General features: G+C 51.4%; 1 protein-coding gene and 1 non-coding gene across 3 annotated transcripts in view; both read right to left on the bottom strand.

Moving 5' to 3' along the window:
- Positions 1–2,371: 2,371 nt before the first annotated feature.
- Positions 2,372–21,887, bottom strand: part of GNG12 (G protein subunit gamma 12) — a 142,794-nt gene continuing 123,278 nt past the window's right edge. The window contains exons 1-3 of one of the 2 annotated variants that reach the window (XM_056110925.1): positions 5,449–5,499; positions 5,171–5,286; positions 2,372–2,958 (exon numbers count right to left, since the gene is read on the bottom strand). In XM_056110925.1, the coding sequence (XP_055966900.1) occupies positions 2,833–2,958; positions 5,171–5,263 (219 nt within the window). In that variant the 5' untranslated portion in view covers positions 5,264–5,286; positions 5,449–5,499 and the 3' untranslated portion in view covers positions 2,372–2,832. Of the gene's footprint in view, positions 2,959–5,170; positions 5,287–5,448; positions 5,500–21,887 lie in introns of those variants that run through there. The other variant, XM_056110924.1, reaches the window with a different exon arrangement.
- On the bottom strand, positions 21,369–21,550 carry LOC130020395 (U2 spliceosomal RNA). The gene has a single exon (XR_008792001.1). It is a non-coding gene; the product is annotated as a U2 spliceosomal RNA (small nuclear RNA).

A 21,887-nucleotide genomic window follows, 5' to 3' on the forward strand; every position in this document is an offset into this window, starting at 1 on the left:
AAAGGGAAGAGGTCATTGGTAACTGAAACAGCATTGGTAACTGAAATAGCATCAAAAGCAAAGACTATTGAACATGCCTAAGGAGCTTCTCAGCTGACAAAGCCGAGAAGTTGCTCAGATGGATGGATACGAGTCAGCAGAGTGGAAGGGAGAAAAAACATACACTCTGGACATTCACCTACTACTATTTTAAGCCAGTTGCTGGAGAACAGGCAGGACTGTGGCTTTATAACTAGAATAAAGCCTGATAAATAAAAGTGACTTCTGCTTATTAGATATGAATACATATATTATCATTTCTCACACAGGCGTCTAGTTGTAAGTAAATCAACATTTAGCTACGATTTTCTCCCCCATGGGTTCGACATTAATGGCTTTGATTCTGCATTTCTTGAACAGATCCTACACCTGGTTAGGAAATTCAATCTAACAGCTACACTCATAGCCAATGTGACGTGTAGCTGGTGAAAATAAATCAAATCTGCTGGAACCTCAAGCCCATCCCTTCCAATTACAAGCATATTAACAAGCAGCAAAACGTATCTGTTTTCTGTGAGGTAAAAGAACATGTTTTAGGACTGAAGAGGAAGTTGTGCTTGCTACCAAAGATGGGCATGTGAAGCAGGAGGGGGATAAAAAAAAAAGCAATTTCATGAGAATATCTTGTAGCAAGCTGCATTATAAATATATTGAGCATGTTTCAGAATAAGAGTAAAATTAAGAGTAGTGTTCTGGGATGATCAGTAGAAAAATACACTTATAAAAAATAAAAAGTCTCGTTAAGAGAAGTGTGAACCATGCCAGCCTCTATTTTTGGTACATGTGCCCAATGCAGCCTTTATTGTTGCCAGCAGGTTTGTTGGTGTTACCTGGAAAAGGGGCTGAGTGCAGAACCCAGTGGATTCTCACCTGGTCTCAGAGACGAGGCAGGAAGGCCCGTCACACCTCGGACGACAGGTGAGGTGGAACATCCTGACTGTGTGGAGCAACCTTTGTTTTCTCACCTTCAACTCAGGCTCAAAGGGCCCTGAAGATGTTCAGAGACCAGTGTTTGCAAGAAGAGAGTACAGAACTAAGGGGAATCATTTATTCCAGGGCTGAGTTCTTTGTGGGAAGAATACCTTCTACTCCATCATTACTAGGGGTGACTTCTAATAAACTGGAGAGGCTTAAAATGACAAAGGCCTAGTGATTGAAAAAGGACCCGGCCCCCTTCCTCTTTAATAAAGCTAAAATACCCTCCAGCCATGGGACTTCAGTTAGGAATCTCCCCCCTGTAGATTCTGAAAATGAGAAGTTTTAAGGAACCCAAAATACAGCAGTGGCGCTCTGTAGTGTAGTGGTGAATTTGAGCCTCTTCTACTGTTGTCTTTACTGGATTCGGGGTATGGGGGCTGGGGAGAAGGTGGGCCTGGTGCTTACAGTGACTTGAAAAGTGCTCTGTGTCTTGATGCCTCTGTGTGTGTGTGTGTGTGTGTGTGCATGTGTGTGTGTGTGTGCATGCGCGCGCGTGTTGTGTTTCTTTCTTACCATAGTCTACCCCTGGGGCTGGTGCACATTTCCTTTGAAAATACGTGTTCTAGCAGCAGAGAGAGGGTCAGAGAAAGGCAGAAGTGAGAAGGAGCACATGTTAAGTCACCAAGTCAGGCCAAACCAGACCAAATTGGCCTGGGCTTCCCACACTGGTGTACCTTCTTCATTGTGACACCTCCAGTATGGCACTTTGTCCCCATCCTCAGGGTACAATGATCAGAGGTGTCTACCCCAATCCACACAGCAGAGCTGGGGGCACAGCCACCCAGGATCGACACCTTAGAGTCCCACGGCAAAAGTGAACTAATACTTCGTACTCTAAAGGCCTTTCTAGTTGGGCTCTTGGATGGGAATTGGCACTGTTAACTGTCATCCGAGAGGTCAGCAGGATTTCAAGAGAGGAGAGATGACTTCATTTCTTGGTTACATGAAACAGTGAGTTTTTGTACCACGACTACATGAAAAGAAAATTTTGCTTTGTATGTGCGTGGGGGGTGGGGTGGGGGGAGGAAGGGAGAGTGGGGTTGAATCCAGGTCCACGCTTAACTTCCCTCCCACCATGGGGCATATACATTCTATCACTGTGCCACATCCTGGTCCCGTATGAAGAGCATTTGTTGTTCTATTTACACACAGCTCAGGTCTAACTTGTGAGGATGAGGCCCTGATGGTATATAGATAGAGAGAAGTTTTTATCAGAAAGCAGGATTCACTCTGTGGATAGGAAGACACCGATATATATATATATATATATATATATATATATATATATACACACATATATATATCTGTATATATATCTCAATACACACCAAACTCTCATCACCCATTCCCAAAGTGGCCTATTCTGGCAGGCACAACTACCTTATTTAGAACACATGATGCTATAAAGGTTTAGGACCTAGGTTCTTCACGTGTTAAACCAGACAGGTGCGTAGGTAATTTAGGTCTTTACACAACCAGATCATTCATATTGCGATTGAGAGAATATAACTCTGTGTGTGTGTGTGTGTGTGTGTGTGTGTTTAAAACCCAGACCAACTCTTCTTAAGCAGTAACCCCATATGACACCGTAGTTTCTAGATGGAGAACAAGATTGTTATTCTGTATTCAATCAGGAGAGGGGGGTTTGGGAGGAGGGGCAGCTTGGGCAAATAAGACTTGAGAGTCCATGAGGCCAAGGTAAGAGCATGTTAGTGACCAGAGTGGTTACCAAAGAAGCGAAGGAGGGGGTCTCTTCAAGGAGCTGCTCAGAATCGGCTTCGTGGAGAAGAGACGAGGAACTGGCTTCCTCTTCCTCTATAAGATGATGCAAGTTTTTTTATCCTTGAATGGGTTTTCTGAGGTGGGGATCCCTACCAGCAGAGGGTCGCTCCTGGCATGCTCCTCACAGTAGGACATGAGGTCCGCAGATGCCTTTGAGACCTGACGTGCAGACAAAACAAATGAGAGAAAATCCTTTATTTGTGAGATTCAAGTGTGTCTCAATGGTTGCCCAGTGGAAAATGGGGGGGTTGGAGTCACTAAGGATCACTCCCAGGTTTCTTCGGACTTACAAAGGGAAAAGGTAGTTGATATAGAAACACACACACACACACACACACACACACACACACACATATGCATACATGCACATGTGCATGCACACACACAGATTTGGAGGATGTGCCACGCCCACTGGTGCTTAGAGACTCTTCCTAAGGGCCCATGAGTGACTCTAGTTTGCTTTGTATGCAGGGAGGTCAGCATACCTGATGCTAGGGATTGGCCACATACAAGGTGAGCACCTGACTTCCGGTACCAACTCTCTGACCCCTCAAAGGTACAACCATAATGCCCAAAAGGAGAGAGAGAGTATTGGGAATATTGTCTGCCATGGAGGCAGGGGGAGGGTGGGAAAGGGGGGTTATACTGGGGATATTGGTGGTGGGGAATGTGCACTGGTGGAGGGATGGGTGTTTGATCATTGTGTGATTGTAACCCAAACATGAAAGCTTGTAACTATCTCACGGTGATTCAATAAAATTAAAAAAAATAAAAGTCAAAGATAGAAGGATTAAAAAAAAAAAGGTACTTTGAAAGGGAGAACTCTGGGTGAGGCCTTCCTTTACCTTAAAGGTGATCAGCCAAGTGGATATGGTGAGTTTCCCGGGGCAAGCACCAAGGACATGTCCCCAGTGAGCTAGCATTCCTCAGAAGCACCTAGCCAGACTCTAATCATCAACCACCAACTAACTGCATCCAAAGCAAGGGCCATCCTGCCAAACGGGTGCCGGGCTTCTTCAAACACGGTGTCAATGTGTGCAAGAAGACCCCAGTGATCCTGAATGTTATAACGTGTTCTGGTTATGTGGAAGAATGCCCTTGTATTTAGGAAACAGATGGTGAAATATTTTGCGGTAGAAAGTTGCGGTGCCTACAAAGAAAAATCATGTTTTGTGTGTATACAGACGGAGGGAGTGCAAATGTGCAGGGGCGTGAACAACAATGGCTCTTTCCACAAAGGGGATGTGTTTATTATTACAACGCTCCCTGGGTTTCGAAATTTCTCTAAATCAGTGGGTGTGGGGCGGAGGAAAAGTGTATGTGGATCAAGGGAAGGTTACACCTTGGTTGCTTTCCAGTGAAAAATTGATTGGAATGCAGAGAGAGAGAAAGAGAGTTAAAGAAATAAGTTGGAGCCCTGGAGCCTTAAACTCTTGAGAGAACAGAGCCAGGTGCTACTACCGCGTGAAGATTTACAGGAACACTTGGATCTGGCTGTACCATGACTGACCATCGATCTTGCTAATGACTGTGCTTGGGAAATTAAAGAGGAATACCATGAGCCTAGGGAAATGCAGAGTCTGAAATGGTACATGCTGAACCTTGCTCTGAAGCTGGGGTGGGGGAGAGCCCTGGGTAAAAAGTGATGGGTATCATCGGGTGAGGCACCCGGGGCAGCTAAGAGCCGACAGCAGGGGCAGCCTCATGCTTGGAGATGGTGACCATCTCGAGGCCGGGAAGGACTTATCAGGTGACTGCTTCCGTTTCTAGGAAACAGCATGACTCACGGGCATTCCAGGGCCCTCACCGTCAGTCCCCTCTTGGGACTTGGTGGAGGAAGAGCTCACAGGCCGGAGACCAAACAACTGCCTTCCGGTTTCTTCCCAGCCTCAAGGCAACCTGGCCCTGCATGCCCCGGATGCAGCGTGAGGTTCTGGAAACCCATCCACGGAGAAGGTGGCACGCTCCCAGAAAGGAAGACCCTGGCCGGCCGCTGCCTTGGTGGCCCAGATAACTCTAGAACACTTCCTAAATTCCAGAGGGATGACGAGGATGTTTATGAGGTCCACCGGGAACCCCAGAGGGGAAGAAAGACATCACAGGATCGGCGTGCTCCCCGGGGAAGACAGGTCCTCAGGAAATCCTGTCTAGGATTTAAGGGTTTCTGTCCGATCAGAGGCCAACACAGACACGTCGGCTCTCCAGGGCTTCTGAAACGAGGCCCATGCAGGAGAGCCGCAGGTCTGCCAGCCGGCCGGTGCCAGGCTCAAGTCCCTGGCACTGCCGGCTGGTACTGACGTGTGTGGCCGAGGCTCTGGTGAGCAGGGAGAAGGGGCAGCCAAGCACTTCCGGTTCCATCTGGGCTTCTCACCTTTATCCGTTCAATGGAAGCTTCTAGCCTCAGTTGCTGCACAGTTCTCCTGGCCTGGGCGATGTTGTTGGTGCTTGCTGTTTTGCTCGACATCTTGGGTTTCTTTCACCTGAAATCTGCAAGGGAGTTTGTGTAAGGTGAATGGGACCATAAGAGGGTCAACCCAGACACTGACCAATCTGGGGTGACTCTTGGGGGAAAGGGGACAAGACTGGCCATCCCCAGCCATCACAGCATCTGCAGAGGAAGGGCTGGCCTCAGCTTCTTCCTCGAGGTACCTTTCTGAGTCTCGGGCTGGCAGAGACCCAGTCCCAAGGGTGAAGCCCTCACCCCCGAACATGCAAGCATAAAAGCAGCCCTTTTTTTCGGATCTGCCAAGAGGAAACTCATACAGCAACACTTGCTGGGGCGCGGCGGCTTCCGGCGCACACGAGCATGTACCCCAGAGGCCCGTTCCTGGGCACGCTGCTGCTCAGTCCCTTAATAGAAGGTTTGATTTGATTTCGGTTTTGGCTCTCTTACCCAACTATTACACGGGGACAGGGCTGGCAGCACAAACTGGCAAAGGGAGTGCCTCTGGAGAACTTTGTACAAAGGGTGCATTTTTAGGTGCTATCAAGCTCTGCAATCATTTGGGGAAAGTTAGCTGGGTAGATAAGGAAGCCTTTATTCAAGAAAAAGTGGGGCCCTTTGAGCTAAAAGACCCAATGATAGATCCTCAGCAAAACTGGGCGACGCGCATTCAACGAAAACGAGCGACATTTAATACAACTGGATTGTTCTCTTTTGACCTTGATCTGACTGCCACCTGCTAATCCTGTTGTCCTCCCGACCATGTTCATGGGTTGATGCTTCTCTCTGCTCTGTCCTTGGGTTTGCGCTGGCCCCATCTTTCTCTCTCCAGCCTCCCTGTGGAAGCTTCCAGCACCTTGACCTTTGACCCCTCCATTGTCCAGGGGCACTATTCCCAGGGGATGACAAGCTGGGGGGAATGTATAGCCCATGGATTGGCTGAAGCCTCTCTTGGCATGGTGGCAACCAGGAGCATGGAGCTGGTAGGCCAGGCAGCCATGTGGCACACCCAGGACTCACGGGCCCAAGTGGATGTAGGTGTATGCTTTGCTGGTGCTTGGTAAGGTTCTCAGCAAGTTTGGGGGCACCAGGCTGACTCATCCCTGCTCCAGGCAGACCATGGTACCAAGACACCAACCACCAAAAGGCTCCTGGTGTGACCATGTGGCCACCCGGTGCTCCTTTAGATTGAGGAAGTCCCTGATGGCCAAGTTCCAGGACATGGGCCAAAGGCAGCCTGGGTCCAAGGTCCAGGGGAACCTGTACTTTTAAGCGGATGCAGAACCTTTGTGCCAGCCAGTGTGATCAGCCAAGAGAACTCTGCAAGCCCTGTACCCCACAGTATCTCTTCCTGGGAGGGGACCAATGTGGCAGATTAGAAAACCTACTTTTTCTCAGCTGTGATATAGAGATACCACGTTTTAGGTTAAAAAAAAAAAAAGAAAACAAAAACAGGGGGCTGGAGCTATAGTACACCGGGTAGGGTGTTTGCCTTACATGTGGCTGAGCCGGGTTGGATCCCCAGCATCTCATATGGTCCCCTGAGCACTGCCAGGAGTAATTCCTGAGTGCAGAGCTAGAAGTCACCCTTGTGCATTGCTGGGTGTGACCCCCAAAAGAAAAACAAACAAATAAAAAAACCAACCAAACAAAAAAAACAGGGGTCATAGCCAGGAGTGCTGGGGGACCCAGGCCACTCCCGGCAATGTTCAAGATCACTGTCACTGTCCTCCCATTGTTCATCGATTTGCTCGAGCGGACCCAGTAACATTGTGAGACTTGTTACTGTGTTTGGCATATTGAATACATCATGGACAGCTTGCCAGGCTTTGTCGTGCGGGCGAGATACTCTTGGTAGCTTGCTGGCTCTCCGAGAGGGGTGGAGGAATCGAACTTGGGTCGGCCATTTGGCTGCATGCAAGGCAAATGCCCTGCACACTGTGCTATCGCTCCAGCCCATGTTCGAGATAGCAGGGTCAGAAACAAACAAACAAACAAACAAAAAACAAAACAAAAACCAAAAACCAAACCAAACCAAAACAAAACAAAACAAAAAGACAGCAGGGTCTTGAAACTCCTAGGACTGTGCTCTCCACCCCACTCCCCCAGCCCCCGGGACCATAGATCCAGCTAGATCCAGCCCCAGACGGTTGCTTCTAATGATCTGATTAGCTGTAGCGCCTGTAGGTTTAGCACTGGGTCACAAAGTTCCCCATCCAGCCGCTCTCACTCTATCCCAGGGCAGGTGGTCAGGGGGGCACTGAGGTTCCCTGGGCCCCAGTGCCAGCCTTCACTGGTCAATGAACAGTAAGGGCCGGAAGTACGCGAGTCGGGCAGGCACCTGAGCTTTCTCAGCACAGCCCAAGGCGATGCGTCCAGGCACAGAGAGGCTGAGGCTGGCCCACAGGACTCTGTAGAAAAGGGGCGCCCTGGCACTCCCGTGACAAGCCCGACTGGCTCTTCCTTGTGCTGGACAGCCTTATTGCCACATCTCCCGAACCAGCTGCCCCCACTCCCGCTTCGTCCTCAGCCATCCTGCCCCACCCCAAGGAGGGGCCGAGGTTTCCTCCCTGGTGATTTTGCTCACGCCCAGTCTCCTGCCAGCCCGGCCTCTTCCAGGGCTCCTCCAGGGCTCCCGGCAAGCGCTTATTAACCGGCCTTTGAAATGGGACGCAGGAGGCAGGCAGCCCTGCCCGCCGCAGAGCACAGAGCCAAACGCCCAGCTCCCCGGTGCGTTGCCCCCTGAGTTTGTTCCTGCAGCAGCACGTAGAGGAGGGCGCCCCTGCCAGCTGGCGCCGGTTCTGAGCCTCCAGAAGGCGAACCCGACACCCTTTTGGGGAGCAGCCTGTGGTTTCCAGGCTGCACCCCGAGGACTTTCTCAAATGTTCCCTTTTGCATGAGAATAACGCCAGGCATTCTCAGGGTGAAGAAAAGTTTCCAAGGCCCAAGTGAGTTTTCCTGTCAACTGGCCCACAGGTCACCAGGTATCCGGAAGGGGCAGGGACTGGCCATGCCAGTGTGGCCACAAGCAAACACTCGTCAGGCTCTATTTATAAAATGCTTAGGGAGCTCCCTCTGACAGGGGGGGCAAGGTCTTTTTCGCCTTTTTGCATCGAGGGTCCGGAGGCCTTTCTCAATGGCCAACTGTATTATAGGCAGGACTTTAAACTAGCCGAGGGTCCAATGGATGATGGTTCCTTGCAGATATAAGGCCTTGAGTTAGACAGCCCTGTCCCATCCCCATCACGATCAAGGGTGAAATCTATCATGCAATCAAGGGTGTGCAAACCCCCCAGCTAAGTGTGTGACCCCTGTCTAGTGTCAAAATATTGAATGTAATCAAAGTACAGAGAGAGAGTAATGTGGAAATCATATGCCCCACAGGTAGGGGGAGGGTGTGGGATGGGGGGTATACTGGGTTTTTTTGGTGGTGGAAAATGGGAACTGGTGAAGGGATGGGTGTTTCATCATTGTATGACCGAGACTTAAAACCGAAAGCTTTGTAACTGCTCTCACGGTGATTCAATAAATAAATTTATAAAAAAAGGAAAAAAAAGTGTGTGACCCCTGGTGAGGATCACAGCACTCAAGTGTGTGACCGTGGACTGTGGCAAGCACCCCCCAAAGGGAAGGGGACATCTATAATCTGCACCACCTGGCATCTGCTTCTGACCAGCAGCTGCCTTGCCTTCCCGGAGGTACTCTCCAGAGCACCCTTCTTTCTCCTGCCACTGCTAAACCCCTCCTTTCTTGGTCTCTCCTTCTGCCCTGCCCACCTCTGGGACTCCCGACTCAAACGCAATTTCTTTATCCAGTTCCGGCCCCTCTGCTGCCATAGGGATAAGCCCCTGGGAAACTAGGTATACTAGTTCCGTCGATGGGTGTTTTTCAAAGCATCCCAGATTGGTTCGACCCAATCACCTTTCTACTGAATGTCACATAGGAACAGACTTGGCAAGTCAGTGAAGAGGGGGCAGGGGGGTCATTCCTAGAAAAAAAAAACTACACTGGAGCTGGGAAAATGATTGTCCCGGCTGTACAGATGGCTCAACAACTGAGCTCAAGCTTTGCAAGCAGGAGGCCTGGGTCTGACCCCTGGTGCCATGGGCTTAGCTGAGCACAGAGTAGCCCCTGAACACCACTGGGGGCACCTTCCCTGGCTCCCATAAAAAAATGCAAGAATAGAATCTTCCTTCGATGTTCACATTGCTCCCTGGAGCACTAAGGGTAGAGAGATTTACACGCTTTCCGGTTCAGAAAGCTCTCCAAGAACTCCACTGCCCTGGCCCTTTCTGCCAAGAGGTGGCTACTGGATTGTGGAGCAGAGAGAGGTGTCCAGAGGAACTGGGGTGCAAGCTCGGGATGTCCCCCTGTCTCCCGGTGGCTGTGCGGCTCCACAGCTGGCCTGGCAGGAGCAGAGGGGAGGCCGGGAAGCAAACAACCCCGAGTCTGCGCCAAGAGACTTCGCTCTAGCCTCCCGGCACCGGCAGGGATGCCTGGCTGTTTGTTTGTGCTGCTAGGTGGAGAAAGAGCTCGCTTTCTTCTGACTCCAAGAAGAGCTTCCAAGGCAAACACCGCCTGATATTTAAATGGAACCTCTGCGCACACACGTCGCTTTTGTACGCATTTGTCCGTGAAGCCTCGCCGGGATCCTGGAAGGTCTATTATGCCTTCTTCCTGGTGTTGGCCATGAGGCCACTGGGCTTGGAAACTCACTCCTGGTCAGCCCAGCGGGTCACCGGAACCCGTGTGGAAGCATCTTGCCCTGCGCCGTCACGCTGCCCCATGTCCAGAGAACAGGGCTCAATCCGGTGAACGTCATCCCCCGCCCCGCCACCCCCAGCTGCCACTGAACGGTCCACAACTTGGTGCTTAACCAGGCGTGACCTCGGCCCTCCAGGACCCGGAGTTGGGGTTTGCTGATTGCTGTGTGTTTGTGTGATAACCCCCCTTTTGTACATCTGTTTGCCTTCTGAGGCCCCAGCGAAGGGCCGCCCCGCTCAGATCTGCAAGCTAAGCAAGAATGTTCCACGGCTGTTCCTAAACAAGAACTGAGGTCAGCATCTGGAGCTCCCAGGCCAGATGGGGTGGGGGTGAGGGCTCTATGCCACCTGGCAGGGCCAAGGCCTGTGCGAAGCCCCAGTTTGGTAGAATCTGACCATCACATCTATTTTCCTGCTTACATCTGGCTAAGAGATTTGATGACACGTAGGTGGTGTTTGGCTAGTTTGGCATTGATCTTAGGGTTATTCATTAGAATTTTCAGGTTCTTAGAAATTCCTAGGAACAACCAGGATGCTTATTTTATTGGCATATTTGTATTTGTGTGTGTGTTTTGGGGCACATTCAGCTGGGACACACTCAGGGCCCAGAAGGTGCTGGAGGCCCCGGGGTCTAAGTGAGGCTCCATCAAATGCCCCAGCCCACTGAGCTCTCTTCCCCTGCAGAGAGAGGGGATCGGTGACGAAAATGTGCTACTCCTGCCTGGCACACGCCAGGGAGCCCCAGGGTCTGAAGCACCAATGGGCCTGGTCGGTAAGTCAATGTTTGCGTGAAGCCAATCTCAGGAGGAGCAAATCTCCCCTTTGCGCTGGAACGAAGAGAGCAGGTTAAATAAAAAGCAAAAAAATTAAACAAACAAACTATCACTGTCACTGTCCTCCCATTGTTCATCGATTTGCTCAAGTGCACCCGGTAAGTCTCCATTTTGAGACTTTGTTGTTACTGTGTTTGGCATATTGAATACGTCACAGGTAGCTTGCCAGGTTTTGCCATGCGGGTGAGATACTCTTGGTAGCTTGCCAGGCTCTCCGAGAGGGGCAGAGGAATCGAACCCGGCTTGGCCAGGCTGGCTGTGCACAAGGCAAACGCCCTACCACTGTGCTATCACTCCAGCCCCAAACAAACAAACAAACAACAACAACAACCACAAAACCCAACAAAACCCAAACCCCAAGCTTCCGTGTAGTCTCTGATCTTGCTTCAACTCTGTAATGTCCGTCCGGCAGCTCTTGTAGCCCCTCCCGGAGGAAGAAAGGGCTGGCAGCCCTGACCTCCCCCAGGGTAGCTGGGGACACCTACCTCGGTGCCAACAGTACCACGCCCGGCAGATGTGACTGCCCTATGCACACACATAGGAGGTGACAAATGACCTTCAGACAGGGGAGCGCCGAGGGGGTGCGGGCAGGTAGTGAGAGATGACCCTAGATGCGACCTGTGCATGGCGTGGGAGTGGGGGGCTGAGTGCAGCCAGGCTGGCCAACCTGACCCGCTTCCCACCCACCCAGACACTCACTCAGGCTTCTCCATCGCAGCCCTCGGGCGGAATTCAGCCGGCAGATGTGTGTGGTCGGGGCCCACACAGGCTGAGCCCGATGGTGTGTTTTAATTTTAAATGGCCACATTTGCAAAAGGGAGGGATTTTACTTTGAAAGAAAGATTTCGGGGAGAAAAAGCCAGACAACAGGACTAAACAGGGCTGAACTGGGGGAGTGCAATCCCCCAGGCTTGGCGGTGCACCTGGCGAGCCCTGCTAACTACAGCTTATGACATGACCCTCCCTCCTCCTGAGTCCAGGATCTGCAGTTCCAGGGACACATTCAAGGCCGGGGGCTCTGGGGGGAGGGGGACACCTGGCTGCTGATTCCGTATCTAGACTGTTGGCAGGAGGGAGCATGGGGGTTCCTGGACAGGACTCGTAACCTGTATAAACCTCAATTTCCTCATGGGAAAGTGGGGGATAGGACTTTCTGCTTTCAGAAGACCCTTCAGGGCATTTCCCGAAAGACTCAAGGATGGAATAAAATGTGAGAACTTATCCCGAGCTTTGGAAGCTGACTGCTCCCCTCAATCCATAAGGCTGAAATTCCAACCCCCCAGAGTCCCCTCTTTAGAGAAGTAAGGCCTTTAAAGAGGTAAAGTTTGGGGGCCAGAGTGGTAGTAGAGTGGGTAGTGCACTTGTCTTACATGTAGTCAAACTGGGTTCGATCCTCAACATCTCATATGGTTTCCTGAGCCCTGCCAGGATTGATCCCCGCGCACAGAGCCTGGAGTAAGCCTTGAGCACTGCTGGGTGTAGGCCCCTCCCCTAAACTGTTAGGTGAAAAATGAGTTCCTGAGGCTGGGTGCCAAACTAAGACCCAGATATACACACAGGAGGATGACTTGGTGAGGTCACAGGGCGAAGACACCAAGAGAGGCCTTGGGAGGGATGAGGCCTGTGATGTGACTCCTGATCTCAAGCTTCATCCCTGAGACTGAGAGAAGGAGAGTGTATTACGACTTCCTCCCTAGCCAACATTCTCTTGCATGGCTGGGGCTCAGCACAGGACAGGCTCAGACCATTTCAGGCATCCAGGAGAGATTTGGAAGGTCTCAAGTGAGAAGACAGGTTTCATGGCACTTGGCTGATTTCTGGGAATCAGCTGGATGTTGGCATCGGGTGTTCCCCGAAGAAGAGTATCATGCCAAGTCATGTATGAACCTCTGGGCCTACCCCTGTGTCACCTCCTCCTGGGCCTGAAGTCAGATATGAGGTTACCGAAAGTCATCCCCAGGGGTACGGCTAACAATGTACTCCTATAGGCTGGCGACCAGTTACGGGAGCACTTAATGCCCCGGATGCCAGTCCCTGGTGCTCACACTGCCTCCTGCTCTGTCTGGCATTGACTGGCGCTGAAGCCCAGTCTGTCGCTTTGTTACCTGCAGGTGGGCGAGGGGGAGTGGCTACTTCTATCATGCCATGCAGTCACTGGACATGCACACCAAGACTGGAAGAATGCAGAATGATACACCATAGACATGCCACCAAGACCCCACATCAGGCTGTTTCTTTCCGGGGAACGGGGGGGGGGGGAGGGGGCAGGACACAGATAAGGCCCCTCCCCGCCCCAACGGAGCCAGTTCTGGCAGCTGAAAATTTCCAGAACTCAACTGCCGGCTGGAGCGATAGCACAGCGGTAGGGCGTTCGCCTTACAAGTGGCCAACACGGCCGACCCGAGTTCGATTCCTCCGCCCCTCTCGGAGAGCCCAGCAAGCTACCGAGAGTATTGGATATGCCAGACACAGTAACAACAAAGTCTCCAATGGAGACGTTACTGGGCCCGCTCGAGCAAATCGACGATCAACGGGAGGGCCAACTGCTGCCATGCTCACGGCCACTCTCTACACGCTCAGATGAGCCTCACCCATGAGGGAATCTATTCCTGGACATCTCATACTTTACACCAATGATATACCAAGAGTAGTTCACCATATTTGATGGGGTTTAAAGTAGAAGAAGGTAACCAATCTTAGGGGGAAATATATAGATGCAGATATAAGCACACAAGTCTCAACCTTTAACAACATGCTACTAATCTCCTACAGAAGGGCTTAATGGCTCCTGGGTGAAATACAACAGTCTTCACACACTTCCCTTTAAGAAACCTCTTTTGTATCATTTTTAGTGGATTATTCATAACAAGCAACACAGATTAAATTATTTCAGTTCTGCTTGGGGTTCGGGAGGGAAATATGGTGGTGGGAAGGTTTCGAATATTAAATATGATCAAACATTGTGAATGACTTTATAAAAGTAAAATAAAATAAAATAAATTAAAAATCGCTGAGGAACAGCCCAGGAGACTGGCTCAAGCCACTCCAGAGCGTGAACTCTAAAGGCAGGAGCTCCCTTTAGAGTACTTGTTACCCTAGGGCGGGTTGTATATATTTCCGTTGGTTCCTTGATTTGACTGGTGATTCAGGGCCCCGGATCCCCGAATCCTAATACAGATCATGATGAAGATGATGGCACAGTGACAAAATTGGCAAACCAGCAGCAGTTACTGAGTCCTTTGAACCTGCTAGGTTAACGAAGTCCATGAAGACTTTCATTAGCTCCTCTGAAGATGAAGGAAGCATTTCTGCGTCAAAGAACAGTGCAGGTGAGACCCAGTCCTGATGGTCACTGACGTAAGCAGCGGAGTTGGGACTTGGGCCACCTGACTCACAATCACCACCATCCTGCCAGTCTCTGAGCACCAGGAAACATTCCAGCATGTAGGGAGGCCCAGGGCAGCCCGGAAGATTGGCCTCGATGGAGGGATGGGGTCACTCTGAGACCAGGCTCCAGAGTGGAGGTGGGAGGCGGGAGGAGTGCTCCTGGGAGCAGCTGAATGAGAAATAATGGCCCTCCCGGAGAGAGGCTGCCCTGATTCCAGGCAAGCCGCCGCTGAAAGTCCCGGCTCCTACCCTCTTCCAGGGCCTGAGAAGCTGGCAGGGACCCAGCAGGATGAGCCAATCCAGGTCACAAATCCAGGAGAGAGCAGGACAGCCTGCACAGCGAGTTCCTGACCGTGCTGAGTACGTAGAGCAACACACAGGCACATACGCAGACACACAGAGACACAAACACAATAGACACATAACATATACACTCTGTCATTCACACACTCTCATAAACATAGAGACACAATCATTCACGCACACATTTGCACAAATAAATCCACACACATACACTCCCACATACACACATTCACACATACACATACACACACTTACACTCACACAAAGTCATACAATACACTCTACGCATTCACACATACACTCACACACACATTCACACATGCCATACACATACAGTCCCACATACACAAATTCATTCACACACACTCACAAATACACTTATGCATACATATTCACACAAACACACAGACACACTCTTCCACATCAATATAGCCACACACATTCATTCACACATTCTCCCATGCACACTCATCCTCATACATAACACACACACTTAACACACACGCATGCACTCACACTCATTCACATAAATACCCTCATATACATACACTCACACACACATACACACAAAGAGATACGCACTCATAGACATATACACTCGTACACATTCACACATATGCACACTGACACATACACATTCACACACTCACATCACTCATTCACTTATGTGCATCCAGTCATCCAGAGACACACAGACATGCACACACACACACACACACACACACACACACACACACACACACCATCAGATGGGGCGGAGCTTGAGAACAGCATTGAAATGCTTTCTAGGTGCTTCTAGAAACCTGTGAGAAACAGCAATGATCGGCCTGCTTTTGGCTGCATGCAGCCAGGTCTATTTCCACCTGGGACTCAAGTTTGTTCTTTCAAAAGACCGCTACTTCCTCTCTACCTTAACGCTTCAAAGCTCCAAGGCAGCTCTGGAAAATTCTAGCACCTTCTACTGATCTGACCCAGTTTAGAATTAAACCTCCTTCGGCCTTAACTCACTTTTAGCACTGAACACACTTCCCTGCTGCTAGTCTAAATTTGCTGCCTGCACAGCCGCTTCCTCTGGAAAGGCCCCCTGCGGCCCCACCCTCAGCTCCCCCGCCTCAGCCCCCTGCTCCCATGACCGCCTGCCTGTCCAAGCCCATCTCTTTGCTACAGCTCTGCAGAGTGAAACTCAGATGCGTTTCCATTCAGGCTCAGATCATACCACCTGCACTGCTTTGCCTCTCGGGGTTCAGGTTCCCTTGCTGTAGAATGGATGAATAGTAAGATTACTTCTGCACTGCATGTGGGAAGGAATCGAGAGGACGCGGGCAGGCCCCCAGCACCAGCCTGCAAGCCTCCTCCCGTTCACTCTGAGCGGTGCCCTGAAATACTACTGCCTGCCGCACCCCTCTGATGCTCCTTTCTCAGCACAGGATACCACCCCTCTGATCCCCCCCCCACCCCCCAGCTGTCCTGGCCAAGGAGGCTGGCCTCGGACCGGACCTGCCAATGCCTGAGGCCTGTGCTGCCCCCACCTGAGCCATCTCTGTGTTGTTTAATTTCCTAGCTGCCACAAGAGAAAACTGATCTGGGGCTGCCAGTCTGTGGGCCTCAGCTGTGTGGCTCAGTGGGCAGCGCCCACTACAGTCCATTCTAATGGGCACAAGTCCAGACTTGCTCCGTTGGACTTTGGTCTCTCCCACACCCTCTCCATTCCAATGCTGACAGTGTTGGTAACAGTTTCTTTTCTCATTAAGCACTGGGCCTGGAATCCAGGGACTCTAATGTCCAAGGGCTGAGACATATTCACCCACTGGCCTGCACCCCGTCCCAACACCTCTCTGAGTTTTACTTTCCATTCTCTCAACTCCTATTTTACCCCGGTCTTGGCTGCCTACACTTCATGGAAGGATCCCATCAGCCTCAGAACAAGGACTTATACCCCTTCCTTCTCTCTGTCCAATCGAACCCAGCCAGACCATGAAAGGCAGGTAGGATCCTCCTTTCAACAGATTTCTCTGCAGCTCAGAGAAAGGCCCAGGGATTTCCTCTGCCCCAGGAAAAAGGTCAAAGGGCCTGGCTTGTATTTCTGTCGTAATAACTACCCTGATGGCAATAGAGGTTTGCCGCAAATCAGGCTGAATCTCTGACAGACACCAGGCTATGTGCTTGTCCCTATCCAAACACCAGCGGGGTCCTCCTCAGGATCTGGGGGCCCGGCTCTCTGTTCACCTCCCCCACTTTACCAGACACTGAGGCTCAGAGATGCTCAGGACACTGAGGGTTGCATTTGCAAGCTCCCCCCTGCAAAGCTCAATTCAGTTCTCTGCTTGCTTCTCTTGGTTTACTTAAGTGCTTTTCTCTTTTGTTTCTCTGTTTGTTTGTTTTGCTTTTGGGGACACTCCCAGTGATGCTCAGGAGTTACTCCTGACTCTGCATTCAGGAATTACTCCTGGAGACCATCCAAGGAATCAGGGACCAAGCCTGGGTCGGCCACATGCAAAGCAAGCGCCCTACCCACTATACTATCATTCTGGCTCATTAAGTCTTGCTCTTTCCACTTAGATTTTTTCTGCATTTTCTCCTCTTCCAGAAAAGTCTTCCAACACCTACTCCCCGTTTATTCCCTGGATAAATTCCTGCTTCAAACTCGGGGCTTCAAGGACCCCTTTGGGGCCGGCATGCCTGAGATGGGTGAGCAAGAACGGGGGGAGTTGTGCCTGAATCCCCTAACATCACCGGCAAAACCTGGCATGGCTGCTTGTACTAACTTGCCATGAATGAGGCGGTACAGCTGTGGTCAAGCGCTTGCCAACACGGCGAGCGACCACTTCTTGTGCTGAGCTGCACGCCGGCTAGAGCCAATGCTACGGACCTGACCTGGGATGTGTGGAGACTGTCTTCCCATTGCATGAGAGCTGAGCCACTCGTCCTCACCGGAGCGCAAACACAGGTATGCCCTGAGCCAGGTGCTCGCTGACGTCCTTGTCCTTTCGTCAGCGTTAGCTCATTAGGTCCTGACCTGGGAGAAGTCCTGTTTACCCTTCCTACTGAGATGGAAGCTCAGGAAATGGAATCCAGCTGCCCGACACTGGGGGGAGGGGAGGGGCTTTGCAATAGCAGGAAGGGGACTGGAACCCAGGCCTGCCTCCCTCCCTCCCTCCCCCTCTCTTTTTCTCTTTTATTGACTCACCGTGAGATACACTTACAATAGATACAAAGCCTTCATGTTTGATTTTCAGTCACACAACGATCAAACCCCATCCCTCCGCCATTGCATAACATCTCCACCAACAATATCCCCCATATCCCTTCCCGCTTCCCATCCCATCCCTCCCTCTGCCTCCATGGCAGACAATTTCCCCCATACTCTCTCTCTCCTTTTGGGCATTATGGTTTGCAATACAGATACTGAGAGGCCATCACGTTTGGTCCTTTATCATCTTTCGGCACACATCTCCCATCCCGAGCGATCCCTCCAGTCCTCATTGTCTTAGTGACCTCTTCTCTACCCCAGCTGCCAGGCCTCTCTCTTAGTGGCCCCCTTCACCCGGCTGGCCAGCCATCCCAGTCACGTCCTCTCTCTCCAACCGAAGAATGCAAAGAGAAGTAACGGGGGTTCCATTAAGACACACGACGGTGGGGTAACCAGCCCGCCAGCCAGCACGAGCAGATCACCTGGGGGTGTTTGCATGGCATCAGTTTTCTTGGAAATAGGGTACATCCTGCTGCTCCATCCCACCGAGATCCTGCAAATACTGCCAGTTCCCAGCCAAAGGTCACACCCCTGCACGAGCAACCAGGTAGGGCGTGGGTCTCCCTTGGCCAGGCGGAACTGCATGGGGCGGAGACTCTCCCCTTGGCACAGGCTGGCCACTGCTCTGCACCCCATACTTGCCCCCAGGGTGCTGCGGAGGGCAGAATCCGGCTATGCTCCTTGGGGCCAGGCTGGCGCTGGAGCTGATAGTCAACAGCCAACGTGACCTTTCCCAGCACGGTGTCCTCTTGACCTTTGTGAGGAAGCCTGGCTGAGAAATGGGGATCCTGCCACATGGCAGATGTCCCCTGTGCTTCTTGGGCACGGACAGATGCGTGAAGTACAGGATAAAGCTACTAAGAGTGAAAGGGGGTGGGGGGGCGGGGTGGGTGCTTGCCTTGTGCACGGTTGATCCAGGCCTGATCCCGGGTACCTCATTTGGTTCCTGAGCCCCACCGGGAGGGATCCCTGAGTGCAGAGCCAGGAGTAAGCCCGGAGGGGCTGGGCATAGCCTAAAATCAAAGGTAAATAGTGAGAAGGGAGGAGCTCCTGGGGGTGCCAGGCTCTGGGTTCAGGGCTTTATTCACTCTTGGCTGCGGCCCCGAGACAACAGTGAGTGTTACTAACTCCGTTTCTCCCATGCAAACACGTGAAGCAACCCCAAGAGGGAGCCAGCCAAACCCAGCTGGACCCCACTTCTAGTCTCCCGCAATTCATCACTGCATCACTGTGCCCTGCAGCCGGTGCTTCCTTCTTCTTCTTCTTCTTTTTTTTCCTTTTTGGGTCATACCCGGCGTGTACAGGGCTTACTCTTGGATCTGCACTCAGGAATTACTCCTGGAAATGCTCGGCGGACCACATGGGATGCTGGGACTTGAACCCGGGCCGGCCATGTGCAAGGCAAATGCCCTACCCTCTGTGCTATTGCTCCAGCCCCTTGTGCTTTCTTCTTAAGTCCCCCCAGGCACCTACAGACGCCCCTTAACCTATTTGACTTTCAACAACAGACCGGAGCATGTGGGACGCCAGCTTTGCACCTGTTCGTTCACTTAGCCTTATGTCAGACTTTCTGGAGCTAGCTGTGGGGTTACTCTCCCATTTTCCAGGTAAGAACACTGATACTCTCCCACTCAGTCCTTGCGTGACCAAACCCTTGCTGTTCCTGTGACCATCACAACTGGGTGGGACTGGAAGAGGAAGTGGGTATGACCAGAGAAGCAGAAGATAAAAGTCTTGCTTCCCAAAGAATGTTTCCTAGAGTTTCATGGGCCCTGTCTCCAGGGAGAGAGAAACAGCCGGGGGAGGCTGCCTCAGGGCAAGGAACCCAAAAGAACACAATGATCCCCCAGAAGTCGTCTCCAGCCCTGCCACAGCTGCAGCTCAGAAAGACTGATGCTGGTCCCTCTCTCTCCCTAAAACGTCTGAGCAAGCCTTTGAAGGGGCGGTGCTTCCTAAGGACCCCAGAGCTGGAAGGCAGGAATTTCTGAGTTGGAACTTGCAGCAGGGGAATCCGGCTGGCAAGTGAACCAATGGTTGGTTTGAACTGAGTCTGGTCCACTCTGCTGGCATCATCCCTTGACTAGCTGGCAGAGAGGATGGGCAGACCCGGGCTCCAGCTCCAGGCAGCTATTGGGCCTCTGGTTTAAGGACAGAGGCAGATGCCCCAATTGCCAGTCACCTCTTCCTCAGTTGGAGAAGTGATCAGTGCCCTTAAGGGTACCAAGGCCCCGTGTCCCTTCCTTTCAGCTCTGAGGTGACGGGCTGGGTGTCCTCCCCAATATCCCTCCCAAGGTACCTGCCTTCACCCCTCATCTCAGCATCCAACACGCTTGATCCAGAGGACAAGCTTTTGAATACCGCTGCGGAGAGAGGGGCTCAGTGCCCCACATACCACACCCCGCCACCTGGAGAGGTGACGTGAGAGCCACAGGCAGAGGCGACTACAGTCTTTTTAGATTAAGAGGCAACACCTTGGGTGTCATTACCTACTCTGAGGGCGCTGGAAGGTGCTGGATTCGAGAGTGGGCAGGCCGAGAAGGGATGGGACAAGCATGGCTCCCCACACACCTGGGATCAACGAGCATGGAATGCTGGGGTGATCATTAAAGGGCCCACTAGGTATGGCTCTGGACGACACCAGGATCCTGGGCCAAGTCCTGCGGTGCCTTGAGGAAGGATGGCACAGAGGGCCGAGGCACGGGTGCAGGATGCAGTTCAGGAATGACAGAGGTGGGCACCGAGCAGGGCAGTGACAGAATGCTTCAGCGGGGAGGGTGGAGAAATGCAGCACGGCTCGAGGCTAACGTGGCTATGGGAAATGGAAGTTCCAGAAGGTTCCTGAGCCTAAGGACGGGCATAGGGTATTTACTAGGAAGGGAAGTGAGCAGACTTCACACAGGGCAGAATGGAGCTGGGAGGCAGGGCCAGGCACAGCCTGATCCCTCTGGGGAAGGGCTGGGGGCAGCGAATTCATTTCAGACAAATAAACAAAGCATCTCGGTTTTGGGATTGGCTAGAAGCACGCTCAAATCTTGATGGTGTCACTTAGTGTGGCTTGGAGTCACCTGAATCTGGGAGCCCTCATGGAACCAGCCCATAGGTTCTCTGGGACTGAGATAAGACGAGAAAACTACCCAAGAGGAATGTAATGATTTAGAGATTCATCCAGAGGAAAGTCTGGTGCACAGAAGCCTTCCCAGAGTCAGTACCATATGCACCACAGCTCAGGCTGCAAACACACGCGGGCAACGAGGAGGCAGAGGAGGATGGCAGGTGAAGGGGACCCACAGTCCCAGGCGCTGGGGAGCCCGAATTGCAGGCAGAGCACTGAGGGAAGAGTCCAACACAGCCCACGCACCTGAGGACCTGCTCTCCTGGGCAGACCAGAGGTCAAAGGAGCAGAGAAGAGGGTGGGCCAGAGCAGGCGGCTCCCCCCAGAGCTAGGAGGAAGAGAGAAAGAAGTACAAGGCTAATGCAGCATCAGCAGGATTTAGTTGTGTGGGGGTCCCCAGTTACTTCTCCAAGTTACTTCCTGCAAAGAGGTATAGACATGGACCCAGTTACTTTTTTTTTTTTTTTTAAATTCCCTGGACGGGCGCATCATTCCTGCAATACCAGGTTGAGGTGTGGAGTGGATGGAGCAAGCTCCTATTCCAACTCCTAGTTCCAAAAATCCATTTAATATATTGTCCTCAGATAAAGGACGTATCCAATATTAAACTGATAAGAACAGATACTACACTTGATCTTAGCCAAAAGGCCGGGAAGTGATGGGCCCAGTTACTTAACGGCAAATGATAACACTTAATCCCAGAAACCTCAGTGGCATCTCAATTTATTTAGAGGTGGTCTTTCTTTAATTAGAAATGGATTTTTTTTTGTTTTGGGTGGGGAGGATTCTTATTTACTTTAGTTGCAAAATACATTTAGTTATAGGTAGAACCAAGTTAGTTACAAATAGGGTTAGTGATAGGTGGTCCTCATTGCAAGTCGATTTAGTTAGTCCCAGCTACTCTGGTTACAAAGGACAATAAAATCAGTTTTGTTATAGTTAGTCCTAGTTTCTTTAGTTTCAAATGGGCCTAGGTATAGGCTAGCTTCCTTACTTT

Source organism: Sorex fumeus, unplaced genomic scaffold (genome assembly GCF_029834395.1).
Source record: "Sorex fumeus unplaced genomic scaffold, SorFum_2.1 ptg000011l, whole genome shotgun sequence".
Taxonomy (NCBI): domain Eukaryota; kingdom Metazoa; phylum Chordata; class Mammalia; order Eulipotyphla; family Soricidae; genus Sorex; species Sorex fumeus.